The 14,695-nt window shown below is 61.3% G+C and overlaps 2 protein-coding genes across 2 annotated transcripts; both read right to left on the minus strand.

The window, feature by feature from the left end:
- Positions 1–8: 8 nt before the first annotated feature.
- On the minus strand, positions 9–4,089 carry CHLRE_02g087700v5 (uncharacterized protein). Its single transcript, XM_001701895.2, has 10 exons — positions 3,617–4,089; positions 3,308–3,363; positions 3,052–3,133; positions 2,790–2,890; positions 2,486–2,573; positions 2,196–2,281; positions 1,984–2,047; positions 1,604–1,761; positions 970–1,043; positions 9–661 (listed from the first exon to the last, which is right to left on the minus strand). Exons 1-10 carry the CDS (start codon positions 3,765–3,767, stop codon positions 538–540), a joined length of 984 nt encoding a protein of 327 aa, XP_001701947.1. The 5' UTR covers positions 3,768–4,089; the 3' UTR covers positions 9–537.
- Positions 4,090–4,413: 324 nt separating this feature from the next.
- Positions 4,414–13,569, minus strand: CHLRE_02g087750v5 (uncharacterized protein). Its single transcript, XM_043059363.1, has 17 exons — positions 13,044–13,569; positions 12,627–12,775; positions 11,053–11,092; positions 10,679–10,773; positions 10,318–10,427; positions 9,939–10,039; positions 9,428–9,715; positions 8,634–9,255; positions 8,280–8,401; positions 7,865–8,035; positions 7,527–7,628; positions 7,199–7,274; positions 6,933–7,072; positions 6,724–6,753; positions 6,548–6,572; positions 6,363–6,401; positions 4,414–6,205 (listed from the first exon to the last, which is right to left on the minus strand). The coding sequence occupies exons 1-17, from the start codon at positions 13,080–13,082 to the stop codon at positions 5,988–5,990; spliced, it is 2,367 nt and encodes a 788-aa protein (XP_042926997.1). The 5' UTR covers positions 13,083–13,569; the 3' UTR covers positions 4,414–5,987.
- Between the last annotated feature and the right edge of the window lie 1,126 nt (positions 13,570–14,695).

Here is a 14,695-nt window from a genome sequence, read left to right on the forward strand (position 1 = left end):
AAGAAACGTAGATAGTTATGTTACATGCCCGCTCACACTGTGGCGTGGTAGGCGTGATGCGTGCAACTCAGCAGCATGTACAATCACGGCAGCGTGTTACGACCAGTATAATTGCATTCATATCCATACACAAGAGTTCAGAAGCACCCGGTATGATGATAAGGGTTCGCAACGTGGCTTCTGCCAGGCTTGACTCATCAGGCAGGACAGGGCACTCCATAATAGCAACTGCCACCCACTACACAACTTTCACTGCAATTGATAGTAATGTGCTCGCAAAGTTGCGTCCAGCAACCATGAGTCCAAGCTCGCGGGGGCCTGCTGGACAGCGAACTGCCTGGACCATGCAGAATGGCCATAACCAAACGTAGCCCACCGCCACACACACGTCTGAGACAGGACACATCTCGAAACCACCCCCAACCCATAAGTTACATAGCGCGCCCTGCTCCCCCGCAGCCCGAATTAGCTCTACAGCCACCCAGCTGCGGCACCAGATTGCAAACAACGTGGAGCGCCATGCCAGGCCGTTGCCGCTCAGTCCAGAGTAACGGGCGCGCCCTCCTCCCACTCCACTCCCAGCTCCGACAGCTTCTGGTGGCTGACGCAGTAGTCGGCGAAGAAGGCCGCCTGGTCGGCCGCGTACTTCTCAGCATAGGGGCTGCGAGGGCAAGGCAGGAAAAGGCACGTGGGGAGCAGCAGCATGTGAGCGGCGAAGCATGCGGGACGGGGCGGGCGGTCGCTTGCGATGCGGTTCGTGGTCAGCGGACGCGCAAGCTTGGCAGTGTTGCTTCAGGCGGGCGGGTGTCGCCGCTTTGCCCTTGTGCTGACCGCGCCGGTCCCCACGCACCGCGCAGCGAAGCTGCTGCTGGCACTCGTGCGCTCGTCCTACCTCAAACCCCAAACCTCCACAGCCGGAACACAAATCCCATCCTCCTCCTCCAGTCCTCCTCCTCCCCACTAACTCACCGGAACTGATCGTCCTCGAAGATGCATGCGTCTGTGGGCAGCACCAACAGGTCCGAGTCCCGCTTGGCCTTGATCTGTTGGGAAGGAGTGGGAAGGAGGGAAAGGAGGCGTCAAGGCGGTGTGGCGGAGAAGGCCTGGCGGCAGCCAGCCGGAGGGCCGCCCAAGATTACACCAAACGCCGCGCGCCTCCGCCCCCGCCTCACTTCCTGGACAGACCCACACAGAAACACGGTTTTCGGTTATAGGTCAGACTGGCTATGGACCGTGGACGAGCCCCAGGGGATTAGGCGTGCCCGGTAAACGTTGTAGCGCGTCGCCGACGCGGAGCATGGCAGCGCATGATGGTGCACCTTGGAGACGAGGCTGAATGCCAAACGCCCGGGTAGGGGGTTCCAGGCAACATGTGCAGGTGAGTATACTCAAGGTGACAACTGGGGCAACATCGACAAACGCGGGGCTCGGTTACTGGCGTAGGTATTTGTGGGTAACTGCGCGCGCGTGTATGGCGGAAATTGTTCCGTTTGGTTTTGTTTAACACACACGCACACATACACACAAAACACGTGTTCCACCCAGGTGTTCTGCAGGTGTATTTCACTGCAGGTGTATTTCACACGCCTGCCCACCCACGCACCTCCTTGAAGTAGGAGTTGTCGAACTCGAGCCAGTTGACGGTCCAGCTGGTGCCCTGCTGCCCAACCGGCTTGGGCGTGACGGGGCGGTCGGTGGCGCCGCTGGGCGAGGCGGTGGAGGTGCCCGGGCCCACGTCTGTGTACTTGGTCTTCTCAGCTCCTGCGGGGGAGATTTATTCGAGGACACGGAAACAGCGGGCGTAAGATGACGATTCTGGGGTACGGGAAGTGCGACAGTGGGCAGAAGGAATTGTACGCCGTTTGTAGTAGGAGAAGCAGTGTAGAAGGATGTCGGGGGAGCGCCTAATGGCCGGGCGGATCCGCAGGTGCTTGTGGGTTGGTTGCAAGGGGGAGAATGTTGCAAGCGGTGATGCAAACTCACCGAAGCCGGAGCGCTCAGGGCGGGCGCGGCCCAGGGTGTGGCCGCCACTCAGCACCACAATGTCCTGCGGAGTGGTGTATGCGAATGCCGGCATGTCGGGATGGGTCGTGGAGTTAACGACGTAGCATGCCTGGTGAGCGCACCCCTGCCCCATTATCGCACGGACGGTCTTGGCCCCCTCTACTCTGCACTGACCGGTTCCCGCCACACACCTGGTCGTTGAGACCCATGCGGTAGAACACCCGGCGCAGGTGCTCCGCAGGGCTGCCGCTGCCGTCAGCGAACGGGTGCGCGGCGCCTGCGGTGCGGATGCAAATCGCAAGAGATGCGTCGTTCCACAGCCCGCCTCACGCGCCATCACACCTCCCCTGCCAGTGGCAAACCGCGGCCCGCTTTTCGCGCTTCTCGGTGATGCTGGTCATGTTGTCCCACCCATTCAGCCTCCCACACAACAACCTCCGGCCAGCACTCCCCCAATTAGCCGAACCCAATCCCCACGCACCCGGCAGGCGGCCATCGGGCGAGCACTCCTCGGGACCCTTGGCATCCTTGCGGCCGTAGCGCATGGGGATCTTGGGGCCACCGGAGGCCTGAGGCGTGGTGGCGAAATGAAATGCGGTGGGGAGTGGCCGCGTGTGGGCGTTTGCGCGATGGCGGCTTGCATGAAGGCAGAAACGCCTTCCTCCCAGACAACAATGCAGTAGCGGTCCGCAGTACGGCACCAATGGGAAGCAATGAGCTCATGCGCCAGCTCCTTAGCCTTTCATCAGTCGTTCGCGTCGCACCACACTCCGCCGCACACACACCTCGATGGCGGTGGCTGATGCCATTTGGAACAGGTCGGCGTACGACACGTCCGGGTACTTCTTTTTGATGGGGTTCAGAATGGCCAGAGCAATAGCCAGACCTGAAAAGCATTAGCATCATTGACCAGGAGAAGCACATGCAAGTTTAGAGCTGAGCATGATGCTTCTACACTGCTGGTTGCGTGTGTCGCCTGCTGTGCTGTTTACTTGCTCGCTGCGGCCCCGCGCCTCCAGCGCCATTCAATAACAGCCCCTTCCGCACCCTTGTTGGCGCCATGGTCAATCTCCGGCTTGAAGCGAATGCTGCCGTTGGCGCCGCCACGGGCCGGGAACTCAGCGATGTTCTGCAGGTGACAAGGTCCGTTAACCCTTAAGTTGCCACCGCCGTTATCTACAGCTCACGTAGATTGCAGTGGGCTGCAGCTCTATGCGCCGTGTAATTCGCACGTGCGCACACACGTGTGCATGCAGGCACTGCGCGTCCTGAATGACGCGGGGCGAACACCCGAGTGCCGCACCTTGTCGTAGGTGCCGGAATCGTGCCAGCCCAGGCGCACAGAAATGGGGTTGCAGCCTGCGCATTCCAGTCGACAGACACAAAGCACATAGCGATAATTGGCCCAAGCTGCTGGCTGCGAGTGGCACCGTAGCACGGGAATGGAGGGGAGCTCTGGGGTTTGGGACTCCCGGGATAGCTTCAGAATTGACTGCAGGCTAAACGCATGCGAGGTAGGCAGGCCTAGAGCATGTGGAGCACTGTTCACTTGCATCATGCTACTCGAGAGCTTGCGTGGCTTTGTGCGAACAGTGCACCATGTCGATCCTACCCCGGCTGTTGATGTAGTTGTAGAGCTCCGCCTTCAGCGCCTTCAGCTGCTCAACATTGACCTTTGCACTAACACGCACGGCCACTGCCCGCTGGGGCCGGCAGCTCGGCCGGGTGTGGCGTGCAGTCCGCGAAACCCGAGCGCTCTGCATGCTTGAAAGCTGTTACTGGTGGCAAATATCTGATAATTAGAGTATCAGTATGACGCTTGTAACAACTGCCGACAACAATTGCTTCGTTAAAAGTCGCGCAAGCACTGATCGAATGCCTTCGGAATGGAATCTGTGTCGCCGCTGTGAGCGTTTGCGTTCGAGTGGTTGCATGCAAATGGTAGCAGTCCATGTAATGTAGGGATAATTGCAGATGATTACGAAGCGCTGCCCGATGATTACCCTGGCCTGACACGCGGGCCTCGCGAAGCTGCAGCTGGCAGCCGGAGGTCCGTGTCACGGAGATCAAAGCTTCACGATGGTCAGACGTGTTTCAGGTGCTAGAAGCAGGGCGACCTTTTGGGACAGCTCACTATCAACTGCCAACCTCGGCCGACCCCTGAGGCCGACCCGGCGGGCCACCTCTCCTGTAGCCCTTCACGCACTTGCGCACTCGCGTGCCTTAGGCCAGCAGTGCCAGGCAGCCCTGGGCGAGCAGTGCCAGGCAGCCAGGCACTAGAGGCTTGGGGCCGGTCGCACGGAAACCGGCGACGGCTAGTCAGCCAGGCACCAGCGTGCGATGGAGCAGGGTGCCCACACTGCCCACCGGCGGGTGACTGGCGTCGCGTGTCCGCAGCCAGCCCCAGCAGGCGTTTGTTCTCAGAACCCCTGTCTGTACTTGACAGAGCCATAGACATTCTTGCACACCGTTTAAGATCCCTGGTTGCAAGCGGACCGCTCGAGGACACCGGTTTGCAATTGCGTGAACATATGACTTACTCCTTAGTGCCACATCAAATGGCATCTGACCGCCGTGGCCGTCTTTGTGCACAGCTTATGATGTCCCCGGCCCCACGCTTGACAGTACGTGCCGCACATGTTGCAGGCACGAGTTATGGGTCTTCTCGATGCACCTTGTTCCGATGAAACATACCAATTGCCGCCGCACGCACACGCGCACCCACACACTAACATTCACACACGCACGCATCCGCATCAAACCGTGTCCTGCGTGTTTCCCTCCTTGTGCGCCCTAACACACACGTACACGCGCACACACGTACACGCGCGGACATGTACACTGTTTCCCTACTTTTGGGGATTGATACACAACCGCATATCTTGCCCTCGAGTTGGTGGTGGTGCGAACCGTTGGGGTCTAATTGGTGTTCATACATGCTAGCCCTGCCTCGCTTGTCCTCGTTGCGCATTTCGAGCACCAACATCCACGTCCCAGGTTCGTTCTCTGCAAACAGATACCAGCTTATAATTCTGACACTAACAACTATACACGGCCAGAGGGATGCCTCAAACGCCCACAGCCGTGCATAGTACAGCCCCGACCATATCCGGTCGTACACCTCCAATCCAAGCGCATGAAGCCTACCCATATTACGAACATGCACATGCTCTCACACGTGAATCCCACGAGATGTCCAAACTAATCTTCCCTTGCCCCCCGCTCTGCCATGCAACGCCCTGGCCACGCAACGGACCGACGGACATCTAGACCCAAGCGCTGTGCCTGGCGCAGGCCCTCGTGCGCATACAGGCGCCCAAGCCCTCTGGCAATGCCCCCAAAATGAATAGTGGGCACTGGGTCAGAACCAGGAGGCACAGCCTGCTGCGGCTGCATGCAGCCCGCACACTGGCCGCGCAATCACCGAACGGCTCGCGGCCACACACCGCCATGACTCACCAGCTGAGCCACAGCATGCCGGTGCCAGCACCTGCTGCGCTATAAAGTTCTTGATGCCTTCAAACGCAAGTGCACATGAAAGGAGTTGTATGCACCGAATTTTACGTCGAGCTCATGCAAACAGCACTGGAAGATGTACACGCACACCGCCACGCTGTGCTCGTCTTGCTCGCTCAAGTACTGCGAAATACCCCCCGCTTGCGAAATACTGTACGCAATACAAACCCTGCCAGACACGGAGAACAGTAGCCGCCCCTGCTTCCATGCACGCGTGCGGCCATGTGAGTTCGCCTTGTTTTCTGAAGCGCTAGAGCCCGCCACACGTCCAAGCGCGGGCTAGCCTCTGCAAATGCTTCAGCGTGTATAAGCCCAGGTCCCCCATTTTGCAGCAGACCGCTAGTGCAGCGGCCTCTGCCCCGAACCCGTGCCCGCCTTCACCCTTGGACAACGCCATGCTCCTCTATCTTTCTACACAGTCGGCTGCCTCAGGCTGCGCCACACCGCAGCCGGCTACGTAGCCGCTGTCATCTGGAACCCGCCGGCCGCGTTGCCCCGGCACACAGGCGGTGAAGCAGCTTCGCCAGCGCTTCCTCCACCTGCGCCGCGACCGGTCGGTTGGCCGGGTGCTTCTGAAGGCAGCCCATGGCTACATCGCGGTAGGCGGCGGGGCAGGTGGTGGGGAAGGCGGGGAACGTGGGCGCATAGCGAGGTCCCTCGGGCGTCTGCGTGCCCGCCAGGCGGCCTGCGACAGGAAGGGTGGCGGCAGGGCCAGGAGGAAAGCCGGGGAGGTCAGGAGGTACCCCTACAACAGCAACCGTGGTAGGTACTGCAAGGCGGGCCAGCTTGTTCCACCGGTACGCCTCGGCTGTCGAAAACGTCACCAGGCCACCGCGTCTTACCGTTGTACAGTTCCCAGAGCAGTACTCCAAGCGAGAAGACTGCACGGTAGCAAGGCAGACATGATGCAGGCCCAAATTAAGTACTAGGCCGGATCTTAGTACGGAATGCATGATTGCATCATGTGGGGAGCCGTCAACCACAACATGCAAGTACGAGCACCACAGCCGTCGATGCGGTCACTCACTGTCTGACGGCGGGCCCACTTGCGCCTGTTGCAGGGAGGGCAGCGGCAGCAAGACTCAGTTCCTGGCAACTGTGAAGCCATCTCCTTCAAGCATACAAGGATTCAAACAGGTGCGCATCAAGGAAGGCACTGCATTACCGTACATCACATGGCAAGCGAATTTGTCCAATCCTCACCTTCAGGACGACCGCTGGGCAGATGTAGAACTGCAGGTATCGCCGCACACGAGGGCAGGCAAAGGCGCAGCAGCGTCAATACATGGCACATGGCATAAACTGAACCGCATCAAGGCTGAGGCGGTGATTATTGCTGCGCTGTCTGCCATGCAATGTCGTCTATCACATTCCGAGTATGCAAAACCCCAGAAACTGCCGGGCGGCCTCACCATTGTGCCCATCCGTATGTTCGACAGGTGGCTCTGATGCTGAGGCAGCATGACACTCAGACCGAAGTCGCCGACCTTCGCTGCGTACCCAGACGGCTCGTTTACATCCTTCTTCAAGAGCACGTTATTCGGGTTGAGGTCTGCAGTGACATTCAGCATGGCATGATAAGCGGGGCCCAAGTTAGGAGGAATGGCGCGCTCCAGTGTGCCTGCTGGATGCCAAGCCCGGTGACGCAATGACTTGCGCGCCGACAAGGACCACTCACCTCCGTGCACGATGCGCTTGGAGTGCAAGTGGGTGAGCGCCCGTGCAACGCCCGCCGCCAAGGCCACCACGGACGGCTGGTGCATTGGAAGCGCGGGCAGCACACCACGGAATGAGAACGAGATATATATTCCAGCTCATATACTGGAAGATATACGGTACCAGTACAACGCTGTTGTCATGCCCGCATGATCCGGGATTGCGTTTCGGTTCGCTGGCTCGCGCCTGAAGCGCCAGTGCGCAACTATTGTTGGCAACAGGTCTGGCCTCCATCTTCAGGCTCGCATGTCTAGCCCTTCAAGACCCACTGAGTATGCAGCATGACGTACCAAGTGCACGTGCCCGGGCGCCTGCCAGATGGCCGGGTTGCCGTACAGCCCACTGAGCGGCCCGCCATCCGCATACTCCTGAATGATGTACAGCCGCCAGTCCTGTGCGGCGGGAGGTGAAGGCATATTGGAAGCTGCGCGTCAGCACCGCTGCGGAAGCGTGCCCAGCTGCTCGCCCTCCTCGTCCTCGCACGTACAATCACGCGGTATCAATTTGTCATTTTGGCCTCTGCCTTCTGAAGGCAGAAGGCTGCACCCCACCGCGTAGCGCCACTCACACACACATGCATTTTTTCACACACATGCACACACACACACACACACACACACACACTTACCTGGTGCGCCGACATGTTCGGGCTGCTGTCCTCGCCGTCGCCGCCGGGGCCGCTGCCGTCGGTGTGCAGGTGCAGGACGCCGCCCTGCTGCTGCCCGCTGTCGCCGCCACTGGTGCGCCCGATCATGCCAAGCTGCCCACCCAGCGGCTGCAGCTCGGTGCAGAAGGTGGCCTGTGCGGGGAAAGGAATGCGGCGGTGCAGTGTTGGTAGTGGTGGCGGTCACCGCGATGCTGGGCCGACGGAATGCACCACAGCTCGGGCTGATATGCATTACAGCAATTCGCGCGCCCTGCAGCGTGTGCCAGTTTGCACGGCATGACCGTTGCGCGCGATGCTTGAAGCCCGAGCTAACCTTAACTGTTCCCTAGCCACCACCGAACAACAATAACAAGAACAACCGCACTCTGGCACTCACGATGATGTTGGGGTGCACGATGGAGCTCGCCAGCGCCGCCTCGTGCAGCGCCCGCTTGCGGTGCTCCGTGCTCGCGCTGAACACCACCGTCTTGATGGCCACAGGCAGGCCCTGCCACGTGCCTGTGGGAGGCGTGGGAGCGGGTGGCCGCGGCAGCGTGGTCAGCGCCAGGAGCACAGCCGGCCGCGCCCGCTCTGCACTGCATGGCGCTGGAGGTCCGTCACCGCACCGCCGACTGGCCCAGTCCTGCACGCCCAGCCCCTCCCGCGCTCGACCCCACATCCGTACCAGCATACATCCACACCTGCGCCCACACCTGCGCCCACATCGGGCCGTAGCCCCTCCCGCACGCACCCCTGAACACCACGCCAAAGGTGCCGCTGCCGATGACGTCGTCCAGCCGCACCGCGATGTCCTTTACCGTGGCACGCAGCTCGCGAGCCATTACGCCCAGCTCCCCCTGCACGTCCGGCCCCGACACCGTGGACACCTGGCTCAGCGGTTTGCTGCTGTCCTTGCGCTCGCGGCTGACGGCAGAGCCGTTGGGGTTCAAGCCGCCGCCGGGGGTGGCAAGACCACCGGCAGCTGTGCCGCCCGCGGCGCCTATTGCGCCCTCAGCCCGCATGATGTTGGGCGCGATGGAGTATGGCCCGATGCTGGAGTTGCCATTTGTGGGCGTCAGCGTCGCAGCTGCCGCGGCGGTAGCGGCGGCGATGCCGAGCGGCCCCGTGTGCGGGTGCTGCGGAGAGCACGGCGCGTGCGGCGAGGCGGTGGCCGCACGGGGGCCACGGCAGGCAGGGCTGTCTTGCTGCCGGTGGCCGCTGGCGTCCCCGTCGGCGCTGGTGCCATTGAGGCCAGAGCTGCCGTTCTTCTTGGACATCCTGTCGCCACCAGAGCCCTTGGAGCCCTTAAAGCTCTTGTCTTTAATGCCGCCGCTGTGCTTGGGCGAGGCCTTGGCCGAGGCGGCAACCGGGTCCTGCAATTGCAAGGACGCAAGATGATGTCGATGCATGTCGCAACATCAACTGCAGAGCCGTAGTGTGCGGCCCGAATATGGTAGTCAAGCTGCTTAAGCACTCGTGTGGCGATGTACCGGCCCGGACGCCAAGGCACCGCACACCGCAAACATGCGGGGCAACCGCACCCACCCCCACGTCCACGTCACGCCACTCCGGCAGCTTCTGTCCTGGCTCCAGCCCAAGGAACACCATCCCCGTGTCGTCCGTGTCAGCGCCGCTAGGAACCTCCACTCCCGAGCCCCCGGCAGCGGCAGGCTTCTTCCTTGAGACGCCGCCGCCGGGCGCGGGCGCCTCCGCATCATACTTGGCGGCCGGCAGGCCGCCGAAGCGGTCTCGGCGCCGCAGAATCACAACTCCCATGACAGCGGCAATGAGCAAAACCGACGCCACGGGGACGACAACCGCTATGATGATGGTCTGCGGCAGGAGAGAGAGGGGATTGCAAGATTGAGGAGGTGCACAGGCACACCGGGTCCCGGGGCACGTGACGGCAAGCCGCGGCGTCTGTCATTGCATGGACACACGAGGACCGGCTTGTAAGGGCGCATTGGCAAGCATTTGGGTTGGTTGGGTCATGCGCCCCCACAATCATTCATCGGGCTCCCAGCGTCGACCGATGCTCATGCCCTTGAGGCCCTACCGTTGTGTTGGAGCTGTCAGCGGGCGTGCTCTGGGCCGCCGCCGCCGCCGCCGCGGCTTGCTGGTCCAGCTCTTTGAGCTTTATCGCCACGCAGTCCGTCGCTGGGGTGAGAGATGCGGGTTGGGAAGCATGAGAGAGAGTGTGACGATAATGCGCGTGGGGAGAGGCCGGCGGCGCAATGTGCAATTTGCGCAGGACCGGCTGCGGCTGATGTCGCACCCATGGGCGGCGCACCCCTGTGCCGTGCCGTACGCCCCCAGGTGTGCCCCGCATAAAACACAATGCGGCAGCCTGCTGGCTTAGGGTCCGCTTCGCTGCCGTCCATGTCTGAGGCCGCCACGCTTGCCAACGGCACGACAGCGTTCTCCGCCCCACGCACCCGTCCGCTCCTTGAGGCACTGCGCGTCCACCACGCTGTCCACCGCGTAAACGGACGAATAGCTGGTGTAGCGGAAGCCGCCGAACAAGTACCCCTGGAAGGCGCTCGTCCTGCGTGTGTATGTGTGTGTGTATGTGGAATCGTGTGGCGTGTGCCTTGCTTGTCAGCGAGTCAGGCGGGGCAGGCAGGCAAGCGACATGCAGGAGACAGGCAAAAGGCTGGCCAGCTCGACCACCGTTCACTCTTGGAAGAGCTCTACCGGTACATCTGAAAAGCGGCACACTCTGGCGCACTCCACGGCGCGAGTGTGCAGAGCCCTGATGGAGTCCTGGACCAGTGGGCGGCAGGCCGGTGCACTCACGTGTCGGGTGTGGCGATGGTGACGTAGTCGTCCTGCATCACCGACTCCGCGTCCACCTTGCGGCCGCGCCCGGTGCTCCAGTACGTCCAGTTGTACTACAGGCGGTGGCGGGCGGTGGCGGGCCGGAGCGACAGGCAGGAGGGTGCACGAGGCTTGCCGCGGGCAGTGCAGGGTGAGCGGGGGAGGTCACCGTGGCGCGGAGCGGAGCGCCGCGGCTCCAGCTGCGAAGCTCTCCTTGTACCGACAGTTCTAGGCCCGGTAGGGTACCCCTTTACAAGTCCTCCCGCGCGCCGCGAAAATGTTTGTTTAGCGTGGCAGGAAAGAAACTAATCGCCCTGGCATTGCCTGCGACCCTCGCCCGCCCCGGGGCTCACCAGGAGGTGGTAGGTGTTGACGCCTGGCACGTCCGGCGGCCTATTGGGTGCAATGAAAGCGAGGCAGAGGGCGCAAACGCAGGGAGGTAACGCCCATGCATCGGCGGCCGGCCTGGACTTGCCACAGCCTGGTGCCCGCAAATCGAAGCGCGAATCGCACATGCCCACACAAACAAACGCAGGACACCCGCACACACGCCTATGCTGAACGGTGCTTCGCTTTCTCCATGGCAGCTGGTCAGGTCCTGCAGCGCGTGCGCGCACACACACACACACACACACACACACACACACACACACACACACACACACACACAAACACGCACACACACACGCACGTGTGTGGGGGTTTGTTGTTCTTGCTTGTGGTTCTGTTGGTGTGAGCCTTTGCGCGACCCGGGCTGGTGGGGTGTGTGGGTGTGCGGTCCTGGCTGTTGGGCGGGTGACGTAGCCGATCCCGTGTCGGTGGCGGCTCATTTAGAGCTCCCGCCGGTCTGTGGGGGTGTCTCCTGTGGTCTGGGGGGTCTGCGGTTTGTGAGGGTTTGCTCGTTGGTGGGCGTGTCTCCGGGAGCGTGGGCCTTGTCGCTGCGCCTTGGGCTGGGGTCTCGTGTGGTCGCCGTCGCGCGCACCGCTGTAACGCCGCGGTCTGCCACCCTGCCTATCCCGCACCCCAAGCCTGCCCCAACCACCGACGCGGCCACTGCGGCCGCGAGCATGCCTAGCCTCGGTGCCGCCATGGAGTGGGGAGCGGGAGGCCAGCTCCCGCCAGCCCATGGCGTCACACGCACGCACACCAGCCTGTGTCTGACACTTGCGCACACATGCGGGATACGGGTTCTGCACGGGTTCGGGCACACGCCCTTTTCTGCCAGCCGAGTCAGCCAGGCCCAGCGTCTCTGCAACCGCCGCCCACCATGCGCCCCATGCAGTCGGGCGCTATTTGCAGCCGCGCGGCCCCAGACTCGTTCCCTTTTCACGGGCATAGTTAGTGGGCGGGCTTTGGGATGCGTGTTAGGACATTAGATAGCTTGCTTGCTGCACGCCGCCCTCTTCCACCGCTGCCATTTCACATGTCCGTGACACTTCTGTGCTGCCGCCCAATGCCTTGCCATTCCCACGCTTATAGGTGAGCTCGACTACGACCAGCGGGCGGGAATACGGGAATTAGGCGTGCTGGGTAAACGTTGTTTAGCGCGCCCAGGGTGCGGAGCATGGACGCATACAGATGCATTGCGGGGTCAGGCCGAATGGTCGCCCGTGGGGTTACAGGCTTATCGCGGGTAAGTATGACTACCTGGGTGAAGGCAACCACGCGACGCTCGGTAAATTGGTAGGTATCGGTAAGTAACTCCGGCGTCGTCTGGGCGGGCTTTCGTTTCGTTTTTAACACACACACATACACACACACACACACACACACACACACACACACACACACACACACACACACACACACACACACACACACACACACACACATACATACACACACACACACGGCACGCGCGCGCGCCCGATTGCCGACGGAAGCTCCGAACCCTGTACTCCGCAAACGCATGTATGGCCACGCTTACCTCGCGAAGTTGCCGTGGTTGATGATGGCAGCAGACATCGGCAGTCCCGCGCGGCGGCGGTGGACCGTGTTGTTCAGCATGAAGATGGCCCCGTCGCTTTGGCGTAGGAAACGAAATTGCGGTCCAATCAAGCCGTAGGCTCCTAGGAGCTGCAAGCAAATGAGGGGGTGTATTGGGCGACCGCGCACCGTACGCGTCTTGGTGTGGTGGTGCCACCATAGCGGTCGGGGCATCAGCGGGCTGAAGAAGCATCACCGGACTCAGCGACAGTGTGGAGCCGCGGCGGATGTTTCTTTCACTTCCACTGTTCGTGCGGCTGCAGTCACCGTGCTGGTCGTACCACGTCACACCCGATCCTGCACGAACCCCAGCGCCCTGCTGCGCCCCCAGGTCCCTGCTCCGCGCGTCTGGACCTACCTCTAGTCCAACGAAGTTCAGAGTGACTCCGCTTGCCATACTGATGGCCATCACCACGCCATTAAAGTCAAGTGTGGCGTACTGATTGTCCCGTGCTAAGTTTGGGCTGCGCTCCAACCGAACTGAACGTGTAAGATTGACAGTATGTGGCCATGTCACGTTGTTGATGGTGATGGTGCTGTCCAGGTAAACCTGGGAAGCGGACGTGCCGTGGAGAGCATTGTAAAGTTCGTCAGCGGAGCGTACTGTGATGGCGTTCTGCCCGGCGACACCCGGCAATATGCTGGCCGCAATTAGAGCAATCGGCAGCCAGAGCGTCGCTGAAGGCAGGGTCCTCGGCAAAGCCCATGACCTCTCAGGAGTCAGAGCCATCCCAGACATCGTCATCATATCTGGGCACAAAGAGATAGGTTTGAAAACATATGCGGCACACGACGGCCTGCTATGTCAGCTCTCGTGTTTGGTGACATTTTCGGCTTTCAGGAGCGCCAAGTACCTTGGGTGCAAGGTGTTGTATTTAGATAATAAGGACTGATAGCAGTATGCGACTGTATCCGCGCTGTAAAATAACTTCATGCTCAGAGCTCACACAAACCGGCGATCGGCGACCGGCCAGCTTTCTAAGCGCGAACAATGCTAATCTTCTACCAAGGGACCTGCTGCATCCGACCGTATTTCGCGGGTTCGACAGACTACGAACTGACCACGCCACGTGGGGCTAGGGAGGGGTTTGACTCGATGCCTCAAGCTGTCAGGCAGTGCAAGCATCGTCTCCTCTTTAACCTTAGCTCTCCTTGGGGGAATTTTTCAGATCCCGATACCACTCAAGCATCGTTCGGACGGGCACGAGCGTTGGTGCCTCCGTGCCTGGGCCCAAAGCCTGGGCGCGTGTCTGGGCTCAGTCATGGGACCGTCGGGCATAATTGCATAAATGCATATCTAACTTTTGCATAACCCAACTACAAGCCTCTAGGGCTCAGCCCCTAGCCTTACGAGCCTCGGCTCGTGAGGGAGCGCACAACATTTTCGTTGGCGGCTTTGGCTTTCGTTACTAACTTTTTGTAGCCTTTTGCGGGCTCTGTGAGGCTTTACGACTTGGTTCCGACTTGGTTTGGATGGCTTCGGCCTTGGGTGGGTGCGTCGCGCCCTGTTTTCGGCATTGCGCGTTCTGTGGCGGCTGGCCGCGTCTGGGTGGCCGGCCGCGCTCGTCCTGCTCTGTGGTCGCTTTTTGGTTTCGTGTGTGCAGGTTACGGGTGGCCCTGGTGGTCGCTCGTGGCCCGGCGCAAGCTTCGATGTTCCGTGGTGCTCCTCGGCGCCTCTCCTCGTGCCGCCTGGCCCGCCGTCGTCTCCACCGGCGGCCTTGCTGGCTCAGCAGATAGTTAGGTTGCGGGTGCCGTTCGTAGCATGGCGGTTCAGGGACCGTTAGGCAGCAGATGACGCTGGTCGGGTAGTCCCGGGTGTCGGGTTGTGAGTGCCTGGGCGGCTGTTGCCCGGGCGCCCGGGCGGCTGGTGCGCCTGTTCGCCTCCGGGCGCGCGCGTGCCTGTTTGTCGGGTCGGTCTAGTTCGCTGGTGGGGCGGGTGGAGGGCGGTGTGCCCGTGGCGAGGTGTTGTGGTGTACTGGTGGTTTGGTCAGTTTCCGGCTCGGTTTCCCT

This window comes from Chlamydomonas reinhardtii, chromosome 2 (assembly GCF_000002595.2).
Source record: "Chlamydomonas reinhardtii strain CC-503 cw92 mt+ chromosome 2, whole genome shotgun sequence".
Taxonomy (NCBI): domain Eukaryota; kingdom Viridiplantae; phylum Chlorophyta; class Chlorophyceae; order Chlamydomonadales; family Chlamydomonadaceae; genus Chlamydomonas; species Chlamydomonas reinhardtii.